Genomic DNA, 24,107 nt, shown 5'->3' with positions numbered 1-24,107 from the left:
TCAAAAAAAAATAAATAAATAAATAAATAAACAATTAACCTTCCGACATAACCTTTGTGATTTGGACAGATGGTCTTGGCCTTATCGGATAAGATGAGGAAAATCGTTATAATATGCGCAACTAGACCGTTCTTAGAAGTACAAAATAGTAACTATCAACTCCCAAACAAATAAATAAAGAGAATCAAACAGGTACAATGTAATATAAAATGTTTGCTTCTAGATGTGTAAATTATATAATATACAAAGTTATATAAATTCGCATATTTGAGAATACATTATCATAAAAATAATGCTAAAGACAACGAATTTTTAAATTAAATTTATTTTGTAAATTATATGAGGTTGATAATTGAATTATTACTTAAGTGTTAATTAAACGAAATTTAGTAAACCATATATGTTAGAATAATTAACATGCTTATTTTCTGTTAATGACATATAATTTAATTTATTAATTTAATTTTAAAATTTAGTATCACAACGTTATCCTTATCATAATATACCATTATCTTATAAATCCAACACGATCCTTACCGCTTTATACAAAGTGCAGCTGTGCAGCGTAGGACTGATCAGCATTGGCGTCTAAGCAGTCGGTGCACGCAATGATGAATGACGGCTATATGTTAGTAATATTTATCAAAGACCAGATCTGAGAAATGATCCCAATCCAAATTATAAATAGAGGGACTACTAAGTTCTTTAGATCAAACTTGAACAAGATTTCTACTACATAATTTAACTATGTCACCTTTGCTTTCCCTCTTTCTTTTCTCACTCTTTGCTTTCGTTGCTCAAGCTCAAGTTCCCGCAAATCAAACCTTCAAGTTTGTCAATGAAGGTGAATTTGGGCCTTACATTGTAGAATACGATGGAAACTATCGTATGCTCAGTGTGTTTAGCTCCCCCTTCCAACTTGCCTTCTACAACACCACCCCAAATGCCTTTACTCTTGCTCTTCGAATGGGTTTGACTCGTTCGGAGTCACTCTTCCGTTGGGTTTGGGAGGCCAATCGAGGAAACCCAGTTGGCGAAAATGCCACCCTCGCATTTGGAGAAGATGGCAACCTTGTACTGGCGGATGCCGATGGTCGAGTGGCTTGGCAAACCAAGACTGCCAACAAAGGTGTGGTAGGCTTCAAGTTGCTTCCAACAGGCAACATGGTACTTTATGACTCCAAGGGCAACTTTGTTTGGCAAAGCTTTGACCACCCTACCGACACGTTGTTGGTGGGACAATCTCTAAGGCCAGGAACAATAAACAAGCTGGTGAGTCGGGTCTCCGAGACAGAAAACAAAGATGGGCCGTACAGCTTGGTGATGGAGCCTAAGGGAATCTTTTTGTACTATAAGAGCAACAACTCTCCCAAATCAATACTCTATTCTCAGTTGTTTACCATTGAGAAAGGCTCACTTGATCATGTCACATTGAATGTTGCACCGGACACAGATGAGGGTTATGCTTATGACATAAGCTTGGAATATCAAGTGGCCAACTCTTCCTCTGGTGGAAATGCCATTCTAGCTAGACCCAAATACAATAGTACACTGACATTCCTTAGGCTTGGAATTGATGGAAATGTCAAGCTGTACACTTACTATGACAAGGTGGATTGGCGTGCATGGGAGGTGACCTTCACTCTTTTCGACAGAGATAATTCGATATGGGAAACCGAGTGCCAATTGCCAGAGCGGTGTGGAAACTTCGGTCTCTGTGAGGACAGCCAATGTGTTGCTTGCCCATCCTCTAAGGGACTATTCGGCTGGAGCAAGGCTTGTGAGCCTGAAAAGCTAACTTCTTGTGCAGCAAATAGCTTCCACTACTACAAAGTTGAAGGGGTTGATCACTTCATGAGCAAGTACACCCCGGGAACTGCTATAAAGGAGACCGATTGTGGTAAGAAGTGTACTTCGGATTGCAAGTGTTTGGGCTACTTTTACAACAAAGATACGTCAAGGTGTTGGATTGCTTATGATTTAAAAACCTTGACCAAGGTTGCCAATTCTACTCACGTGGCATACATTAAGACACCTAATCAGTAATCACTAGTTTAATATGGGGTGCATTATCACTTGAATTTATTTATTGTGATTTGAACTTAAAAATGTTATTGCATCCATAAATAATTGTTATGATTCTCCAGGTGCATGGAGAACAATATATACATAACAGGGAACAACGAATATATCTTTATGTTCACGATTTGGTTATAAGTATATAATATAATTATCAATGTTTCCGGTGTTTAACCTCTGCTGTGCTTAGCGATCGAGCATTCTATATGCTAAATTAAGTTGGCATATATATTTGAGAGGCATTAGCCTTGAGGAGTAATTGGCTTTGCTTAAAATATGTCCTTTCTTCTAGTGATTAATTTGCTTTCAGGTCTTATAAAATGGGTAATAGTCTTTTCAGTTTTGGTCATACTGATCTTCATTCCAACCACGAAAGGACCAAAGAAGAAAAATAAAAAATAAACTTTAGGAAATATTTAAGCCCTGAAGATTGACTTTCAATTTATGTTTTTAATGGATATAAAATAGGTTAAAGACCAGAGTCACGAGAGGGTTATCAAACATAAAGCATCATATAACATCACACAACTTCTGTTTAGCCAGGATTGGAAGGTACCAACCCAATTACATCGGAAAAGATAAAGTGAGCATAATTGGCTAAAGCATCGAAAACACGTTAACCTCTGCCAAACATGCCTAAAACTAATAGATTCAAAGATAGAACTTACAAACAAAATATCATGGACAAGAGTTTTAATAGATTCAAGGGCTGGAGCCAAACATGTCGTCCCTTGTGCTATCAATGAAATCAACGACTTCTATATTTCTAAATGGTATCGTGAGTTTAGATTTCTAAATTTTCTTTGTGTCGTAGCTACCCTAGCTTCCCCTCCCTCTGCTTCTTCTTTTCCCAATATATTTTTAGTTACACAAAGTCACACGATTTAGGTCCACCAACTTCTATGCCCATTGCAGAATCCTATCCTATCAGATGACTAACTCATTTCACTCCAACTCGTCCGAGGGATCGGAAAAGGTTTTCCCCCCAAAACACGTCTGCCTCACGAACGATGGGATTCGGGAATATCTTGCTAAATGTCGAGGACAAGCTGATGAATGACAATCATACGAACCGCCACAACACACAAATGAATGCCACCACCTAAGAATTGCAATTGAGTAAAATGACTGATCTACCCATGCTCTAGCTCAACGGTAGCATTGAGGTTTGTCAAATTCAGTCTGTACAATTATACAAACCTCAAATGACTTTCAATCGATCCCATTGCTTTTAGCACAACACAAATTGCTATTCAGCTACAATCTAAAAGTCTTTCTTCAAAAAAAAACACTTCCTACGATCCCTAAAATCTAAAACTCTTACAACTTTGCCACCTCGTGGTGTGATTTGGTTGATGGGTTCCAACAATCCCTGATTTCCTGTATGAGGCACATGCTTCATGCTTAGTCTAGTCTGGTACTTGTACCAGTGATGTCAATAGACTTCCCTCGCATTATCTCACCCTTCATGGCCTGAATCGTGCTAGAGTTTTACTGTTTTTTTATTATTTTATTATTTTGTATTTTTACCATTTTCAGCTCATTTACTTTTCATGTCATGTAGCTAGACTTACCATCCTAGATTTACTTTTGACTTCATCATGAAATGATTATGTTCAATTTCTCATTTTAGTTTCTATTTCTCTTTCATGTACTTTTAGGCAAATACATGCAAATTCATACTGAATTCTAAGTCCTCATTCACTCAAGGCACAAAAATAAACTTAACTGAACTATCCTCCCACTTAGTTCACAATCTTCTGGTTAAGAAGTCAATTTTACATGCAATCTTACACACACTCGAACACCAATCACTGTATGTTGGCATCCTTCAACAATGGCACGCATATTTTCTCTTTTTGTTGAGTCATCTCGTGGTATTGAGATCGAAAACAACACTCCAAACATATATGTGTTGAACCCGACATACTCTATCCGAATTTTGATACCAACAAAGAAAAATTGATGTGGAAATATTTTGCATTCACATTCTCGAAAAAAAAAAGTTAAGTCGGATTAGGAGAGACGTCTGATTCCATAATTTAGCCCGTACAACATGTGACTCAGTTGCATGATGGTTTCAATTTTTTTGTTGATGTTGATATACTGGACCCTTTGAGAAAGTAATGGAACATTTAAGCAAAAGGACTCATAAGGGGGAAATGGACATCGCATTCGCATCGATATCGTCTTAGATCTTTCTTTTTCTTGATAAACCCCAAGTCTTTTTTTTTTTTTTAGTTTAATGATGTGATAAATCGTGCAACTATACAGGGGATAAAGATTAGCCAATTGCTCATCAGAAGCAACTAAGACACAATCATGAAAAGTATTAAAGAAACAATATAAAAATATTAAAGTCACCGACTATTATTCCAATGTCTAGTTATCAACCAAATATGACACATGATGAGCTAATTTCTGTGAATAAATTAGTTACTACAATTTTGACCCCAAAAAAAAAAAAAAAAATTAGTTACTACAACCGTAAGTTCTTATAACGAATATTAACCCGTAATTAGATGAAACGAGTCACGTCTAATTACTATATTGGAATTTAATTAGGTCACCAGTAAGTAATGATGCAATTATAGTTTTTTTTTTTCAAAAGAAAATGCTTATATTATTGAGAATCAAATTCGAATAGATACATTGACTCAGCTGCCAATACATTGAAAAGCCAGAAGATGACCATAGAATTACAAATTCGAAATTCCTAAATTAGTATTTTAATTAGTACTTTATTCTTTCCCTTATATGACCACTATACTATTTTGGCTATGTGGTTGTTTGGGTAGAGAGTAGATAATGTACACCAAAATTGAAAAGGAGGGAATAGAGTAAGTTGGTTGAGAGAGAGGAACTTAAACTTTCGTAAATCGGAAATCAAATACGGAGGATTTTTTTCTATAAAATATATTTGTGGATGTAAATTTTTACTGTTTTCAGTCTTGACGAAAATGTACTTGCAAAACAATCAACACCTTTGATCAAAGACCTAAGCCTCACGCGCCCACGAGTTGGGGGTGGGTTAGGTCAACGGATCTCCGATGCCTAAGTTAGTTTCTCTGAGAGAGTAAAGTGTTTAAGGTTTTTTAGGGTTGCAAAAGCCTTTTTAATTTGGTAGAATGTGGGTATTTATAGGGCTAGTGCCGGCCATATAGGTTTTAATGGAGAAATATTCTTTAAATATTCCCAAGATATTTAATAGGAGATAATATATTGAGATAATAGGGAAATAATCCTTAATTGAATTAAATTAGCATTACTTACTTGATTGGAGTCAATCTTCAATTACGAATGTATTAAAGATAAGATTTGGATAATTAATCCTTATCTTTAATTCCTTGCCAAGGGCAAGTGAGCTGTGGGCAATTGTGTTCAGCTGCTGAATCTTTCAGGGATGTGAGCTGTGCGTGGGTGCATCTAGGAAGTCTACCCATTTATTGAGGGCAATCTTGTCTTTCTTGAATAAAAGTCCACGTGTCGCCTCTAGAATTTTTGGGATTATTTTAGGCTCCACAAATGCCCTCACACCTACTGTGCTGCTCACATGGAAATGCCAGTAGGTGTAGAAATCCCAAGCTGCTTGGGTTTGTAGAGTTGTTACCCAATTTGAACTTGATATTCTTCCTTGATTTAGAGATAGACCTCATCTAGGAAAAAGAAAATAATTGCCCCCAATACCTATTTAATTCTGCCTTAAGCAGGGGATTAAATAAATTTGGAGATCAATCATTATTCCAACAAGAAAGAGAAGCCAGAGGATATTTTTCCCCCCTCCCCTAGCGTTCTTCTTTTCTTGCCTTTGCGAATAGTCGTTTTCTGTGCTTACCAAGGTAAGAAAATTTTGAATTTTTTCTTCTTTTTGAATTTTTGGGAGCCTTGGGGCTTGAAAAATTGGCTTGGTAGGTGCCAAGGATGCATGAATGGCATGGCAGGGAGGCCACGGGTTGCAGGTGGTGCGACAAGGGTGTTGGCTGGCCTGGGGAGACCGACTTGGGCTGGGTCTCCATGGATACTGTGCTGGTGCCTAGGTAGTGGGAAGAGAATGAGAAGGACCGGCGTGGGCCAGCCCTCCTGTGCGCGGGACCTGGGTTGTGAGGCCTAGGTTTTCTTCTTGGGCTCCTTGCGTGTGAATGAGAGGAGACGAAGGAGTCACGGGCCTCTCTTCCTGTTAAACCGCATTTATGCTGCTTTTCTTGGGCATATATATGCATACATCTTTTTTTTTTTTTTTTTTTTTCCGAATTGCCTTCTAAATATATATTTTTTCTTTGTGTTTTTTGCAAAAAATCTAAAATGTCTTCATCCGACCGCTAAAGTGACTAATATCCTCCACCTTTGTATCGTCAAGGTGGTTCTTCTGGCAAGGTAGGTTATTTCAAGGCTGCGCATGTCAAGATTAATTCCAACGAGCTGTTTCAGGATTTTCTTGAGGTGTACAAGCATGCGATTCCGTCTACCGCGTCTTTTCCAGAAGGTGATTTTCTTCATGAAATACGCGCCTGCTTAGTGCTCCCTAAATGCAGTTCGTGTGATGGTGGGATTCTCAAACATAAGCAGGTTCTTTAAGCTTGGCTTGACCATAAATGAGTTTTTGTACTTCTTTGAAATTGACCACAAGGAAGGCATGGGGCAGCTGAGATCTCGCCATAGGCTGTTCGATATGTTTAGCAAAGGTGACCATGAATGGGCGAGAGATACCTTAGCGATGAGTGGAGAATGGGAGTCTGACTCTTCTCATGAGTTGCGTGTCCCGATAACCTTTACTACTTCATGCATGTCCTGCTTGAATTTTCGTTGAGCTGCTCCATCATTTCAATTTATTGATCGTCTTTCTTACTTTTTGTAGATTCGAAGTTTGACTCAACTCCAAGGACTTCGGCGGATATGAAGAAAATACATGTTGCCTTGGGCATTCTAGTTGAGTACCGTGAGTGGCGCTAGTTGCTCAGCCCTCTTCAGCAAAGAAATATGGCCTACCCCTGAGGGCAAAGATAAAGCGGATAAAGGACGAGGCATTAGCTCGCCCAATCGCTGTTGTAGAGCTTGCTGTCGATAGTGGTGCAAAGAAGAGGTCTTCCTCACCTGCTTGTGAACCTTCAGTTGAGAAAAAGCCAATGACTTCTTTTGCTGCTCGTAGGAGCTTATCTGCTGTCGAAAAGCTTGTCATTAATCTAACTTCCCCCAAAGGGGTGAAGATGACCGTTAACCCCGAGCCTGTGAAACCTACTGCTCCGAATGTGATCGCATCCATTATTGAGAGACTTGTCCAGCGAAAGAGTTCGGTGGTGCCTCCAATGTCTGGTTTTGTATCGAAGCGTCCGTCGGGAGCTAAGCCTGGCTATGCTTCTGAGAGGCTCGCCGTTATAAAGAATAGGAAAGTGGATTATGATGCTAAGGTGACGTTTGGGCCTGCTACTCCTTCTGCCATGACTGACCTATCTACTGAAAAGGGGAAATCTGCTCTCACGGGCAGTTGTGAAAGATCTACTGAGTCTGAGGCTGGAGAGTTTCCTGAAGTTTGTACACTGCTGAAAGCTGACTTGCTTAAAGACGTTGATGCATGCGCCAAGGATGTTGATAGTGTTGGGAAAGTTATCATCTGTTCAAACTCTTTTGCGAAGCGTCCTGCCTACTCGAGGAGGTCCTCCCTAATTGCTGCAATGCATAAGAATTTGATCCTGGCAGCAAAGTCTATACGCGTTGATCAAGATACTGTCAAGTGTGATAAGGAGGTTGAAGTGGCGTTGGTGGCTTAGCTTCGTTCGGCTGCTGAAAAGATTGAGAAGCTCGAATCTGAACTCGCCATTTTGAAAGGGTCTGATGTTTTTGCCCCCACTCCTTTGCAATTGGAGATCACTCGTGACGAGACCACCCATTTAAATGCTAAGCTTAGTGCAACTCAAGAGATGTTGGAAGCTACATAGAATGAAATCAGTTGTGTTTCTCCGGTGGTCGAGGACCTTAAACGTGCCAATTCGGAGCTACGATTTTTTTGTTTTGCTAAAGACGAGGAGCTTATCTTTATGCATGCTGAAGTGTCTCATCTCAAGGAGATTGCCAGTAAGCTTGAGTCCAAGGAAGTGGATATGTAAGGTGCGTTGTCTGCTAGCGTGAACCTGAAAAATGAGCTAGATGAGATTTATCATACTATGCTTGTTGAGGAGAATGCGTAGCTAAAGAATGAGAAAGTTGGTCATGAAGTGGCCCTTGCTTCTTGTTAGGCTGATTTCTACAAGCTTAGCTATGTAGACCATCTTCAGGGTAGGCCGTCAGATTATGAGTTTTTCGAGAAAAACTTCGAGACTTACTCCATGTCTCCAATTAATCTGCTTGATTTCTCGTTTGAGGCTGCCTTTGGTGGAGCAGGTAAGGATGGCTGAGGATGAGCTGATGGAAGCTTTAACTGCTAGGAATAGCACGACTGCCGAATACGTGGCAATCGATGAACCAGTGGTTGCATTGGCTTCCAAGGAGTAGTCTTTTTGCTTAGACTTAGGAGTTTTCTTATTTTCCTTTTTGTTTTGTTTTGCTTGGACTTTGTTGCCTTCAAGCTGGTTTATCAATTTGTTAGAAATTTAATAAACAACTTTCCTTGTTTTTGTTTCATCCTTCTATTTTGCCATATCTTTTGCAAAACTTTATAGTAAGACGGCGGTTGGGTGAACTTACTTCAATGAAGTAGTTCATCCCATATCATCACTTAGGTTTTAGTTTCAGCTTCGGGGCTTCGAGAGCCTTGCTTGCTTGAGGCGTCTTGCAAAACTTTATCGTAGGACGGGCAGTCGAGTGGGCTACTCTGATGGAGCAGTTGACTCGTGTGGTCAATTTAGGCATCAGTTTTGGCTTTAGGGCTTCTAGAGCTTTACCTACAAAATGAAGAAATGCAGGATTTCCTTATAGAACCGGCGGCCGAACCCATTGTCTTCATATGAGGTAGGCGAGTTCGCGTAGTTACTATAGCTGTGAATCTTGGCTTTAGGTAGGTTCGTGAGCTTTAGCCCTCCCGGGGTATATTGCTAGATTTTTGAGTTATAGAGTCGTCAATCGGACTTTTGCTTCTCATAGAAAGTAGAGAAGGTCCGCATAACTGTTATAGTCATGACACTCAACTTTAGTGGCTTCTTGAGCTTCTAGCCCTCCCAAGGTATGTTGCGAAATGCTTGACTTACAAAGCCATTGGCTGGACTCGTGCCTCTCGTAGGAAGCAGAGGAGGTCCGCGTAGCTGATATAGTAGTGACACTCAACTTTGGTGGTTTCTTGAGCTTCTAACTTTCCCAAGGCATGTTGCAAGATTTTTAAATAGAATCGTCGGCCGGACTCGTGCATCTCGTAGGAAGTAGAGGAAGTCCGCATAGCTACTATAGTCATGACACTCGACTTTGTGGCTTCATGAGCTTTGGCCCTCCCAGGGCGTGTTACGAGATTTTTAACTTATAAAGTCGTCGGCCGGACTCATGCCTTTCGTAGAAAGCAGAGGAAGTCCACATAGTTGTTATAGTCATGACACTCGACTTTGTGGCTTCTTGAGCCTTGGCCCTCCCAGGGCATGTTGCAAGATTTTTTACTTATAAAGCCATCGGCCGAACCTGTGCTTGTACTTCTTTTTTGAAGCAGAAGAGGTCCGCGTAGCTACTATAAGTTGTGACACTCGACTTTGTGGCTTCTTGAGCCTTGGCCCTCCCAGGGCATGTTGCGAGATTTTTGACTTATAGAGCTATCGATCAGACTCGTGCCTCTCATAGGAATCAAAGGAGGTCCACGCAGCTTTTATAGTCGTGACACTTAACTTTGTAGTTTCTTGAGCCTTGGCCCTCCCGGGGTATGTTGCGAGATTTTTTACTTATAGAGCCATCAGCCGGACTCGTGCTTCTCTTTAGAAGCAGAAGAGGTCCGTGTAGCTACTATAGTTGTGACACTCGACTTTGTCCTCGCAAAACTTAAACCATAGACTGTTAGCCGGAAATGCTGCTTACAAGTAAACAGGCAAATCCGCGTTATCATAGCAGGTGTAGGTCTCGACTTAGGGGCTACCTTGGGCTTGTAGCCGTACAGTCGTCAACCGGGCGTCTTACTTACAGAAACAGATGTCCTGCGCGACCATTTCATGTGTCATCCATGGCTCTCGGAGGTGTTTTTTGGCGTGAGGTGTAGGCAAAGTCACTCCTTAAAGACCATATCCTTACAAGTCGCAACTTTGATTCCGTAGGTCGCTTAACTAGTGTTGCAACACTTTAAAATCAAGCAACTTCATGAAGATTTGCATGTCTTGGATCAACCATTTTGTTCACGTGACATCTTTTATGGGCAAGGATCTTGTCTCTTCCGGTTAGAGACTCAGGTTCCGCGGAATTAAATCCTTCAGTTGGCTAAGTCTATTCTCGTGGAATAACTATTTTGGCCAATTTTGGGAGTCGTCCGACTCAGGTAGTCGCTGACATCAAGGGAAACTGAGCAGTCGTACTAACCATCCACGTCTGGATATTTCGAATACGCCATGTTTGAACGTGCAGATGGCGTCTTCTGCTTGTCACAGGGGTGGTCATGCCATGTCTGCAGGGCAGGGGGCATCTTACGCCATGTCTGCAGGGCAGCGAGCGTTTTCACGCATGTCCACCGGGCAGCAGGCATTTTGCACCATGTTCGCCGAACAGAGGGTGTCCTACACCATGTCTACAGGGCAGTGGATGTTTTCTGCTTGTCACAGAAGATGGTCAATTTGTTTATGCACTTGGCCCAGGCTTGCGAATAGTTCATTCGATCTTCATTGAAAAATAAAGGCTCTTATTGACTTTGCTCATAGGCAATAATGTCATAACAACAGATAATCCTTGGCATGCAAGGTCTCTGTTAGTCGAACTGCTTATGTCTCTGAACTTTTTTGTCTTGAACAGGGTCCAAATAATGGCAGGAAGTCACATGTAATACCTTTTCAGGTTGTAGGCATTGCACTACTTGTCGATTTCTTTGTCGTTCATAGTGGTAAGGGTATAGTTGCCCCTTCTGCCCACTCAACTAATTTTGTACGGACTTTCCCAGATGGGAGCCATCTTTTTAGAGCCTTCCTGTCAGGCAATGATAGGACTAAGTCTCTTGGCTAGAATTGCTAGATTTTTGCCCTTTTGTTGTAATTGGAAAAGAGATATTGCTGATAGGCCGCAATGCGGGTGATGACCTTCTCGCGGTTTTCCTCTGCCAGGTCTAAGTTAGTGGTCATCTCCTTTTCGTTCTGCTCGAGGTTTGGTAGTACAGTGTTGATGTTTGGCACTACGACGTTGGGAGGAATAATTGCCTCATAATCATACGCCAAGGAGAATGGAGTTTCACCGGTTGCTCACCTTTTGGTGGTGCGATATGCCCATAAAACATCGAAAATATCGTCTGGCCACTTGCCCTTCTTGTCTGAGATGGTCTTCTTGAGGCAATTGAGGATGGTTTTGTTAGATGCCTCAGCCTGTCCGTTGCCCTGTGGATATATGGGGCGTGGACATGTGCTGCTTGATGCTGTACTTTTTGAAAAACTTCGTCAAGTTTTTGCCTATTAACTGTGGACCATTGTCGGTGACGAGGAAGTGTAAGATGCCGAAGCGGCAGATAATGTTCTTCCATATGAAACGCTCTATGTTCATCTGGGTAGTTGTGGTCATGGGTTTGGCTTTGACCTATCTTGTGAAGTAGTCAATTGCTACGATCATCATGCCTCTGCCCTCAGTAGTAAGTGGCATTAGTTTTACCAAGTCGATCGCTCACTGCATGAATGGCCATAGGCTCGTCTACAGGTGGAGTTCATTGGCAGGTAGTGCAGGCAGGGGCTTGAAACGCTGGTAGTTGTCACACCTTTGTGCATACTCTTTGGCGTCTTGATGCATGGTTGGCTAATAATAGCCAGCGTTTAGAGCTTTTTACGCCAAAGAGCGGCCTTCAAAGTGGTTTTCACAAACGCATTCATGGATGGAGCTAAAAATCTTCAGGTCATTGGGAAACGATAAGCAACGAAGATGTGGCCTTGAAAAGAATCTTCGAACGAGCATGTCATTCCATATGTAGTAGCATGATGCTTTCATTTGGAGCTTCCTAGACTCCAATCTATCTGCGGGGAGTATTTCATTAACTATGTAGTCGATGATGGGATTTTGCCAACTCGAGGCTATGCTAATCTGTGCCACCTCAACTGTTGGTTCCTCATCTATGCTTGGATTTTCCAAGTACTCGACTAGGATAGAGCACCTGAACTGATGGTCTAGCGCAAAACCTAGGCTTGCCAATACGTCTGCGTGGGCATTTTTTGCATGTGGAACCTGAGTGAGTGTGTATGTTTAGAACGTCGCTAGCTGCTCTCATACCTTTTCGAGGTATCGAGCCATCCTTGGATGTTTTCCTGCGTACCCCCCTGAGGTTTGGTTGGTGATCAACTAGGTCTTTTGCCAATCGAAGACCTACTAGTAGGGTTTCATACTCTGCTTCATTGTTTAATGCTTTGAAGCTCAGAGTGATGGCTCACTCGAGCATCGAACCATCTGGGGTAGTGAGAACTAGACCTGTTCCCGATCCTTGATGGTTGGATGATCCATCGATTTGAAAACACCAAAAATCTCTATTCGGTGGGGCATGTACGGCTATGGCGTGCTCGACTACCTTTGAGGTATTTTCAAGCTGTGTTGCTGCATCTTTCAAGCTTGGGGTGAATTCTGCTATAAAGTCCGCCAATGTCTGGGTTTTTATTGCCGTGCGGGGTTAGTATGCTAGGCCATATTGACCAAGTTCCAACACCCACTTCATGACTCGTTGAGAAGCGTCTAGGCTGTGCAAGACTGATCGAAATGGGTACTGGGTCATAACGATGACCATATGCCCTTAAAAATAGAGTCTGAGCTTTCGAGCTGCAACAACTAATGCCAAAATTAGTTTTTCAATCTTCGGGTATCTGGTTTCCGTATCGAGAAGAGCTTTGGATGTGTAGAATACAGGCAATTGGGCCCCCAGCTCTTCTTGTATGAGGGCAGAGCTCACTGTTACTTCTGATACTGTTAGATAGATGTATAGGTTCTCCGCTGCTTCCAATTTGGATAGTAGTAGAGGTAATGTCAAGTATTGCTTCAGGTTCTGAAATGCTTTATCGCACTCATCATCCCACTTGTCATTATGCACCTTTTTGATTGCCTTGAAGAAAGGTTTACATCAGTTAGTAGATCGCGAAAGGAAGCGATTGAGTACGGTTGCTCGTTCGGTCAGACCTTGGATCTCTTTCAGAGTTGTGGGCAATTTCATGTCCAAGGTCGCTTTGATCTGCCTTGGATGAGCCTTGATTCCTCGTTGGGTTACAATGTACCCTAAGAATCGGCCTGAGGAGATGCCAAATGTGCACTTGGTTGGTTTGAGCTTCATGTTGTATTCTCGGAGAATAGCAAAAGTTTCTGCCAAGTTGCAAATATGGTCTGACCGCTGCTTGCCCTTCACTATGATGTCGTCGACGTAGACTTCCATGGTGACTCTGTTCTGCTTCTTAAACATTATGTTTACTAGTAGGTTGCTCCTACATTCTTCAGGCCAAAGGGAATGACCTTATAGCAGTATGTGTCTCGCTCGATCACAAATGCGGTCTTTTCTTTATCAGGCTTATGCATGGTAATCTGGTTGTAGCCTGAGTATACATCCAAGAAGCTATGCAACTGGTTCCCGGATGTTGAGTCAACAAGCAGGTTGATTCGGGAAACCGGATAGTTATCTTTAAGGCATGCCTTGTTGAGGTCGATGTAATCCATGCATACTCTCTATTTGCCCTTTTCATTTTTCATTACTTGCACGACGTTAGCCAGCCATGCTGAGTGTGTCACTTCCTCAATAAATCCAGCCTTTAGTAACTTGTTGATCTCCGCCTCAATAATTGCTACTCGCTCGGGTGCAGCTTGTGACAAGCTATCGCTGGATCAATGTTGGGCACGTCAGAGGGTGACCATGCGAAGACATCGCGATTTTCCTTAAAGAAAGCCATGAGTTTTTCCTTCTCTGCTGAGCTCAAATGTGAGCCGATTTTAGCCATCTTTTCCTGTTGGTGGGGTCATGTCCTCGGCATCTTCTTCAGGTTTCCATCCTGATTCATCTTCCAGGGCATTGTCAACCTTGACGCCTTCTTCTTAACCTTTCTGTTATAATTGTTATTTGGATGAGGTGGAGTCATTTTTTTGCACTTCAGGTGCCACTGCTGGGGCGAAAGACTTATTATTCGACTCATTAAGAACTTGTACAGTGCATCACCTGGACATGGCTTGGTCACCTTTGATTTCTCCGACTGTTCCTCCCGGGATGCAAAATCGAATTTTCTGGTACTCGATCGAGGTTACAACTCCAATCTTCACTAGCCATAGTCGACCCAATATCCCACTATAGGGAGATGGATCGCTTACAATCATGAAGGTCTGTAATGAAACAACCGGTAGGCTGGTTACATTAAGTGTGATAGTGCCAATAGCAGTTGAGGTGAGTCCGTTGAATTGGTCAAAACCTCTGTTTTGCATTGGATCGTGCTTTCTAGGTCCATCTTCTAGATGACTGACAGTTGTAGGAAGTTGACTGAGCTGCCGTTGTCTACCATGACTCTGTGAACAATGGCATTGGCCAGTTGTATAGAAATCACCAGGGCGTCGTCGTGGGGAAAGTTTACTCCCTCAGCATCCTACTTGGTGAAGCCGACGATTGGTCCAGGTACAGCATCTATAGCTTGAACCTGATTGACCAATCTCACCTACTGGATCTTCCTCTTGTTGGAGTTATTGGTGGCCCATAGATGCTCGAATTCGGCAAAGATTATGTTGATTCGGATTGTCTTATTTGGGGGTTTGGCATCGGCATCTGCTTCTCACCTTAGTCGGGCAGTTGGTATGTCTACATACTGGTCGTACTTGCCTTCCTTCACTAGTCGCTCAAAGTACCTTCTCCATGTAGTGCAATCATTGGTTGTGTGTCCAGGACCTCTGTGGAATACGCAGTATTTAGTTTGGCCATCTTAGAGATGTTGCCTTTTAAAGGTGGCGGCGGCTTGAACCATGGCTTATCCTTGAGGTCACGAAAGATCTGGCTATCTGGGACTGAGAACCTGGTGTACGTCTTAGGTGCTGCGGCCCCTTTGGCTAGGGTCTGGTCCCTGCATTTGTCACCTGGCTTGCTTTTGTTATCGAGCAGTTTGTTAATCACCTTCTTTTGAGTCGATTCTGCGTCTTTGCGCAGCTACTTAAGCAGCTTTTGGGAGCGATTTTCTTCATCCCAGAGGGAGTGCTTTTTTGCCAAAGCATAAGAGTTTGCCAGGGACAAGTTCTCGTCCATAATCAATTCTCCAAAAAGTAAGTGATCTGTTAGGAGTCTTTTTCGAAAAGTTAAACATACGATGATATCATCGCATCTAACGATCTTTTCCTTTTCCACCTTGAATCTCTTGACATAGGTGCGGAGTGACTTCTTCGAATCCTTTTTCATACTGAAAAGATGGTCAAACCTCTTCTTAATCGAGCGGTAAGATGAATATTCCTTCATGAAAACCAAGGAAAGTTCATCGAAGTTCCAGATTGAACATGGAGGTAGGGTGTGGAATCAGTCTTGCGCCTCGCCTTGTAACGTCGTGGCACTTTGGTAGTGCATCAAGTGTTTGTCCAGATCTTCATCTCCCCTAAACTAGATGAAATGTGGAGGGTTGAACTTCCACGGTGGCTCCGTCCTCTCGATCTCGTCTATAAAGGGTGACCTACTCAGGTTGGCCACGTCTCTACAGAGAGCATCATCGGTAGTGTCAATGCACTGGAATCCGCATAGCTGCTCTGCTACGAGTCTTTGTACTTCCTTCTGGATTTGCGCCTGGTGGGGCGATGGAGCCTCCAGCTACCCTCGGTGCTGACCTGCTGGTCCATGTTGCTCTTCGGCATGTCCTGCTCGTCTATACTGTGGTCGCGGTTCACGTGGTTCTAGCTGTGCTGCTCGTCCTCGCGCTTGGTGGGGGTTACTAGTAGAACTTGAGCTGGACTGTTCATGTGCTCTTCTCTGTGCATTATGCAGTTGCCTACTCCATTGTCTCATAGAATAATATCTTTATGGGCCTAGCCTCATGTGGACGCTTCTCCTGGAAGGTCTTGAGTGCTCGTCGAAGTGTGGACCCAACCTCAAATGCACACTGACTAGTGAGCCAAGTCGAGAATGAACGCTTCTATGCGCATCTAGGTGGGAGAAGACATTTCCCCGAGGGCCTAAAAGAGAGTGTACACTATCTGAATGCTCGGTTCATGACGGGCTGAGCAGCTATTTGACGGGACGTCGTTGGAATGAGTTACGTTCTTCCGCCCTTGTCCTGCTTCTGGACACCTCATCTAGGGCATGCTGCATCTTAATGCGCTCGAAGAGTTGGCTCACCAAGGTGGTCTATTGTGCGAGGGCGTTCGTCAAATTAGCGACCTTCTGAGGCAGGTGGTGCTCGCCATTTGGATTGGAAGAGTCTGGATAATAGGTGTCTCCATGCGTGGTGGAAGTATAGTGAACTGCAGGTACAAAGCTTGAGCCCAGAGCGAGCAGTCCTGCAGAAAATGGGGTGTAAGTAACCCTGAGTCGATCGTAAGACCTGTGGTCGGAATCTAGACCGCTGGAGGTGGCCTCAGAATAAGTTGGGTCGTAGGTCAGGTCGTCGGAGCGAGCCATGGAGTGCGTTGGATCAGCGCCTGCTCGCCTTAGTTCTGCATGGCCGTGGGCCCTCCTGGTCGTTGAGCTGCCACATCTTGGCCTGTTGGCTGAGTGGCTTGGGCTTGAGCTCACTAAGTTGCTTGGCTAGCAACAGTTGCCGAATTCTGGGCTTGGGTTCTGGCCTGCTGTGCAACAATGCCTGTTGCTACATTGAGCTGGGCTTTCTGCCCAGGGCTTGTTGTGGCAGCTGCCAAGTTTGGGGCCTCCTGTCCAGGAGTTTGGAAGTGGACCAGGGCCTCCTGCTTAGGGTTTGGTAGGAGTGGTGTCGTGGCCTGGTGTCCTTGTCGCAGTTGCTGGGTCATGGCAAAGGTGGTGCTCCATAGCAGTAGGGCTCCTCCTGCCGTCGCGTTGAGCCTTGAGGATCTTTGTCGTGGGGCTATGTCACATCCCGGCCCGGGGCGGATCACTTCCCGGGCCCGCTCCACCACCGTAGCACGATATTGTTCGCTTTGGGCCCCGACCACGCCCTCACGATTTTGTTTCTAGGAACTCACACGAGAACTTCCCGATGGGTCACCCATCCTGGGAATGCTCTCACGCGCTACTCGCTTAACTTCGGAGTTCCTACGGAATCCGAAGCCAGTGAGCTCCCAAAAGGCCTCGTGCTAGGTAAGGATGTGAATATACATATAAGGATCACCCCTGGGCGATGTGGGATGTCACAATCCACCCCCCTTAGGGGCCCGACGTCCTCGTCGGCACACACGCGACCAGGGTTAGGCTCTGATACCAAATTGTCACATCCCGGCCCGGGCGGGACGACTTCCCGGGCCCGACTCCACCACCGTAGCACGATATTGTCCGCTTTGGGCCCCGACCACGCCCTCACGGTTTTGTTTCTGGGAACTCACACGAGAACTTCCCGATGGGTCACCCATCCTGGGAATGCTCTCGCGCGCTACTCGCTTAACTTCGGAGTTCCTACGGAACCCGAAGCCAGTGAGCTCCCAAAAGGCCTCGTGCTAGGTAAGGATGTGAATATACATATAAGGATCACCCCTGGGCGATGTGGGATGTCACAGGCTATGTCCTCGTCTCTACTATCCGGTCCAAATCTTTCCACGTATGGGGTTCCATTCGTCGTAGTTTCTAAATTTCCTACCATTGTATCCTTTCTCCAAGGATTGATCAAGAAACTTTTCTAGCAAAAATTAATCGATACGATGTGTGAGAAATTCAACGTAACAGAAAATTCAAGAAACTAATGCGAAAGGCTTCTTTGAGTATTTTGAATCAGCTCTCAATGAAAACACCAATTTTTTGATGCAAATTTCCGCCGTCTTCAATCTTGACGAAAATGCACTTGCAAAATAATCAACACCTTTGATCGAAAACCTAAGCCTCATGCGCCCACGAGGTGGGGGGGTTAGGTCAACAGATCTCTGATGCCTAAGTTAGTTTCTCTGAGAGAGTAAAGTGTTTAAGACTTTTTAGGGTTGCAAGAGCCTTTTTAATTTGGTAGAATGTGGGGTATTTATAGGGTTAGAGCCGGCCATATAGGGTTTAATCGATAAATATTCTCTAAATATTCCCAAGATATTTAATAGCAGATAATATCTTGAGATAATAGGGTAATAATCCTTAATTGAATTAAATTAGGATTACTTACTTGATTGGAGTCAATCTTCAATTAGGAATGTATTAAAGATAGGATTTGGATAATTACTCCTTATCTTTAATTCCTTACCAAGGGCTGGTAAGCTGTGGGCAGTTGTGTTCAGCTGCTGAATCTTTCAGGGATGTGAGCTGCGCGTGGGTGCATCTGAGAAGCCTGCCCATTTATTAAGGGCAATTTTGTCATTCTTGAATAAAAGTCCATATGTTGCCTCTAGAATTTTTGGAATTATTTTAAGCTCCACAATATTGCTAATATATAAGGCAAAGCAAGATTTTTCTTAACTAAAATTGGCAACACATTTACTGTGTTACCAATTAGCATAGGAAACGCTCTAACACCAAAAGATAATGACCAAAAATAAAGGACAATACTTTCTACTCATCTTTTTTTTTAAAGCTGTTATTTATTTATTTATTCTTATTTAGAGTTCTTATCGATAAGAGTCAAAATTTAACACTCAATTTCATAAATATCATTTTTTATAAAATCTTTCAAAAATAACAGAAAATCCACTTAAATAAACTTAAATACCCTTAGAATTAAAACAAAATAAACGTAAAGTTAAAAAGTCTGGGTTAGCCAAGAACCAAAGATCATAAGCAATAAGATCTACACAACCCTTAGCCACATCATCGTTCCCAACTTCCTTGTCATAACCACCAGTAACAAAAGTTGCTACCAACAATGAAGGTACCATTAAAAGCCTTTCTCATGGGTACAAGACTATGAGGGGGAATCACTTTTTCTCCTACTATCTTCATCGTTGACTTAACCATATGGCAGTACAGGATCCCATATTTGATCAATGAATTGGCCAGATAAAGGCCCAACGCTTTCGAAGCAGCATCTCGAGCAACCGAACTTCAACACCTGCAGCAACAATGGAGATTGATCTCGTGGCAGGAGGTAAAAGCAAGAAGATGAAGTGCATTGTGCCCAAGTCCGATGATATCTATCTCAAGCTTCTTGCCAAGCTGTACCGTTTTCTTGTCCGGAGGACTAGAAGCAAGTTGAATGCAGTCATTCTTAAATGTTTGTTCATGAGTAAAGTCAACAAGGCACCCTTTCTCTCTCGAGGTTGATTAAGTATATGCAGGGAAAGGACAACAAGATTGTTGTGGTTGTGGGGACTATCATCGATGACATTAGTATTTATGAAGTTCTGCAATTGAAGGTTACAACGCTGATTTTCACTGAGACTGCAGCAGTAGTAGAGTGCTTGACATTTGTTTAGCTTGCTTTGAGAGCACCATTGGGTCAGAACGGGGTTCTCCTCAGAGGTCCTAAGAATTCTCATGAAGCACTTCTATGTAAATGATTTTGAATTTTGAGGGTATTTAGGTCTATTCATGTGAGGAGAAAACTAAAAGATAAATAAATTGCCGACTTAATTTCCATCCTCTCTCACGTATATTTCAGAGAAGACTTATAAATATAGTAGCTAGCTAGCTATAAGATAAAAAGAGAAGATTAAGAGAAGAGTTTGTAGTCCCATATCATTTCTTGTAAACCTCTCTCTCTCTCTCTCTCTCTCTCTCTCACACACACAAAGGATTCATGGATTACTGGGTTCGTAGTAGTTTTTGTGTTAGTAGTATAGCTGCTCTCCTCCTCCTCCTCCTCCTTCTTGTTTGTGATTACCAAGTAGTAGTACGTGCAAGAGGTGATGAGTCATCATCGTCGTGCGATTTCTTCAAAGGTAGATGGGTTCTGGACCAGTCCTACCCGCTCTACGATCCTTCCTCATGCCCCTTCATTGAGCGCGAGTTTAGCTGCCAAAAGAATGGCCGTCCCGATCAGATTCACACCAAATACAGATGGCAACCACTTGACTGTGATTTAGCAAGGTGCACCAATCTCTCTATCTCTCTGGTTTCTGTAAAATTAGAATCGGCAGAAAAGTATTTGGCCAGAACCAATTGTACTGCTCGAACGAAAACAATGCTAAATCTATATGCATTAAACCTGCAGCCTACTGGAAGAAGAAAAACATTATTAATCTAGCATTTACATGTATTACCTGAATGATAGATGGTTTATCCTATGGAAACCCAACTTAAAGTTTTTTGACAACTTTGATATTCAGATTTGACGCACTTGACTTCTTCGAAAGATTTAGAGGGAAGAAAATCATTTTCGTTGGAGATTCATTGAGCCGAAATCAATGGCAATCCTTGACATGCTTACTTTACTCTGTTGTACCAACTGCTACGTATAATGTGACAAGAGTAGATACTGTATCTATCTTCGAATTCACGGTTCGTCTAATCTACATTTTGTTATGGGTATTGTTTCTTGTTTGTCATGAGAATAATTCTATTGTCATATAGTTTCACATATGTTGTTATCAAGTCAAGATATGAATTGATCAAAACTTTCACATACATTTGTGTTTGTATAAGTAGTCAAAATTAACAGCTTAGTAACGTATAATATGATTAAACCTTTAGCAATAAAATGTTATTGTCTGTTTAGTTGATAACCAACTTAAATATCAAGAGAAGTCAAATCACACATAAATGTGGTAAGGTGAGTGCAATGCATCAATCCTAAAAGTTTATAGACTTTTTTCTTCGGCTTCATTTGGTAACTTAAGTGGGTCCATCCATGGGGCTTATTTAGTCTCGTGAAATTTAGTTTGACATTTCAGCTCCCTTGGACAAACTAGTTGACAAGAACTTTTGTCATGATCCTACCAAACACGAAGCATGTGATTCTTTCTCAATTTTCTTTTGGGATCTTTATCAATGCTTGCAGGATTATGGAATTAGAGTGATGCTAGACAGTAATATGTATCTAGTAGATATTGTAAAAGAAAAGATTGGGAGGGTCTTGAAGCTTGATTCAATTGTGGGAGGCAACTTATGGAAGGATATTGACATGCTCATCTTTAACACTTGGCATTGGTGGAATCGCAGAGGACCCTCTCAACCGTAAGCCTGCCTAAAACTATATTTACTACAAAATATTTGGTTTTCTTTTAGTTAGACTTTAATTGGAGTTGGAATGTGAATACATAATTAACTATTATAATTTTCCAGATGGGATTATGTTGAAGTAGGAGGCCTGACCAGCAAAGACATTGACCGCATGCTTGCTTTTCAGAAGGCGCTCGAGACTTGGGCTGGATGGGTGGATTCAAACATTGATCCAGCAAAGTCTAGGGTTTTCTTCCAAGGAATTTCTCCCTCTCATTACAAGTAAGTTTTTTATATAACTAATCTAAACTAATCAGCATTGGATTTTAAATTAAGAGAAACCGTTATTAGTATTCCACGAAAATCATCTTATTTTCACAACACTCTTTATAGTGCAATTTCTTTCTTATGGTTTTATAAATTAAGGAAAAGTGTTGAATGACCTTTTTAAAATGTCAACTTCATGAATCAAATTCAACATTTTTTTTATTGGATGTCATCATGAGTGTTTGCCAATCCTGGATGTACAAAAAAAATTAACACGTGCGTGCAAATAAATAAATGATAACTATCTACATACACGTGAATGACTGTCGTTATGAATTTCGAATAATTTGTTGTGAAGACTTGTCTATAGAGTTTGTTTTGTTCCAATTACATCAATCAAATTTATAGTCTCTTCCTTTCTTTTCTTATTTTTGATTTTAGTGGCAGTGAATGGCATGAACCAAGTGCAAAAAGTTGTGTCGGGCAGAAGGAACCTTCGCTTGGGCCCTATCCAGGAGCTTCGCCACCAGCTTTGGGCGTGCTGAAGAATGTGTTAAGCACTATCCAAAAACCAGTAACATTGCTAGATATAACAAACCTCTCGCTCCTGCGTAAAGATGGGCATCCTTCAATTTATGGGTTGGGAGGCCGCACGGGAATGGACTGTACTCATTGGTGTCTCTGTGGAGTCCCAGATACTTGGAATGAGATTCTCTACAATTTTTTTCTTTGAATACCATCAAAAGGATGGAGATTTGACAACTTCTTACAAAGAAATAATATTATTTTTAAGAAACAATATTCAGAATTTTACAACTCGTTGTTGAAGTGTGGATCAAGTTAAAAGATTTTAATTTGATATGGAAAATCATGCTTGAGCTTAAATGTTTTAGACTCGAACAAATCTTCGAAGATTTCTAACTGCTTTTGGTGGCTAAAATTCGCTTTGGCTAATAGGAATAAGAAACAAAGAAGAATAAAATTAGGAGGTTCCTCAAATGAACATAAATATTCATCATCATGAAAGAAATTACTCCACAAGAAAAGGTAAAAGAAAATAGCCAAGGAAGAATATGTGTCAAGTTTATTTCCCAGGCGGCTTGATTTAGCATGTTCATTCATCTCTTAATTTCTCTGCCAATAATTACCTAGGGGAAATATGTTGCTTGGGGTTGGCTTATTTGCTTATGTTCTAATAATTGTATGCCTTCATGAAGGCCAAGTACATTTTCTGTGCAAAAGTAGTTATCACCAGCTGCGATTTGTAAAGAAGGGAGTTTAGGGTCTATGATTATACCTATCCACTCTATGACACATCGAGCTGCCCTTTTTATTCATAAAGAGTTTGACTGTCTGAAAAATGGACGGCCAGAAATGTCTATAGATGGCGGCTTGCAGACCCTAATTCTGTACTGCCAAGGTAACATTGATGTATTTTCTTCTCTCTCCATTTTCTCATAAAATGGCAATGGCTCTCTTGCCGTTTGGAAACACATAAACACATGACAGTAGTCTATCCATGCGCGCATTTCCGAGCTTGAAACATGCATGCAAGCATTATACCGGCTTCCTTTAATCGGAATGCACATATTCCATCGTTTCTGAATAGTGTATCATTACTGTATAAATTTTATAATCGAAATTGTTCAATTTTTTTTAATCTTCATTCGAAGATCATCCCTATAAAAAAATTATTCGAGTTCAAGACTGTTTGATTAGCCAAATTATATTAATAAATTGATAGTTCATTATGAATATGTTACTTGGTACTCTTACTATTGATTTGCATAGCTGACCTTATGATTTTTGAGGCCCGAGGTGAGGAGCTTATAGATTCAAAGTCCTCAACTGCACTACCTAAATTTTTATGGTTATTAATCAAAATATCTTTTAGTATATCCTGACTTAGAACAATGAAAACTACAAAAAGAGAAAAGAAAAAAAAACAAAATAAATGTAATCAAAACACAAAATTGTCTTCTACGATGCTACTTGATCGAATGCAATCAAACAGTTTAAATTGGATTACCTCAAATTGCATTCTTCTAACCCTTATGAGAGTTGGTTTGCACATCCACTAAAAACTTGAAAATAGAGAGTTGCATGGAAAAGTCAAGGAATATAAAACCCTTAAAGCCCGTTTGGTGGGCTGAATTAGACAACCTATGATCAATTAAAATGAACTCAAATCTCAAGCCGTTGTTTATGCCGTTAAAGCATATAAGAAGGAACGGGATTCTATTACAAATGCAAGTCCAATAGCACAGGAATAATAAAGGCTTCCTTTTTTTTTCCTTTAAGATTATGACAACATTTGAAAATAACAACATAAAAAAGTCAAGTAAAATGATTCTTATACTCGTATTTTAATAACCACCCAAAAAAAAAAAAAAACTCAAATTAAAATAATTCCGATTTTTCATCTTTGTAAGTAAAAATGCACTTTGAGAGGGGGTGGGGGCTTGTGTGTGTCGACTGTTGACTAGGTGGGTTTAATTAC

General features: G+C 41.6%; 2 protein-coding genes and 1 pseudogene across 3 annotated transcripts; all 3 read left to right on the top strand.

The window, feature by feature from the left end:
* The first annotated feature begins 700 nt into the window (after nt 1–700).
* On the top strand, nt 701–2,253 carry LOC103932188 (epidermis-specific secreted glycoprotein EP1-like). Its single transcript, XM_009341740.3, has one exon. It carries the CDS (start codon nt 748–750, stop codon nt 2,044–2,046), a length of 1,299 nt encoding a protein of 432 aa, XP_009340015.1. The 5' UTR covers nt 701–747; the 3' UTR covers nt 2,047–2,253.
* Nucleotides 2,254–19,183: 16,930 nt separating this feature from the next.
* LOC103933232 lies at nt 19,184–19,743 on the top strand (annotated as a pseudogene).
* Nucleotides 19,744–19,865: 122 nt separating this feature from the next.
* On the top strand, nt 19,866–22,420 carry LOC103932198 (protein trichome birefringence-like 41). Of its 2 annotated transcripts, none has more exons than XM_048586723.1 (5): nt 19,866–20,269; nt 20,509–20,680; nt 21,180–21,355; nt 21,464–21,622; nt 22,055–22,420. In XM_048586723.1, the coding sequence occupies exons 1-5, from the start codon at nt 19,980–19,982 to the stop codon at nt 22,338–22,340; spliced, it is 1,083 nt and encodes a 360-aa protein (XP_048442680.1). In that variant the 5' UTR covers nt 19,866–19,979; the 3' UTR covers nt 22,341–22,420. The 2 variants fall into 2 exon arrangements, with proteins under 2 accessions (XP_048442680.1, XP_009340027.1); XM_009341752.3 differs by having other exon boundaries at nt 19,870–20,269; nt 22,049–22,420.
* The last annotated feature ends 1,687 nt before the right edge of the window (nt 22,421–24,107 follow it).

Source organism: the organism of the source record quoted next, unplaced genomic scaffold (assembly GCF_019419815.1).
Source record: "Pyrus x bretschneideri cultivar Hongxiangsu unplaced genomic scaffold, Pyrus_bretschneideri_v1 Contig25, whole genome shotgun sequence".
Classification (NCBI taxonomy): Eukaryota; Viridiplantae; Streptophyta; class Magnoliopsida; order Rosales; family Rosaceae; genus Pyrus; species Pyrus x bretschneideri.
The sequence above is the reverse complement of the archived record's forward strand: the minus strand, read 5'-3'. Positions and strand labels throughout refer to the sequence as shown.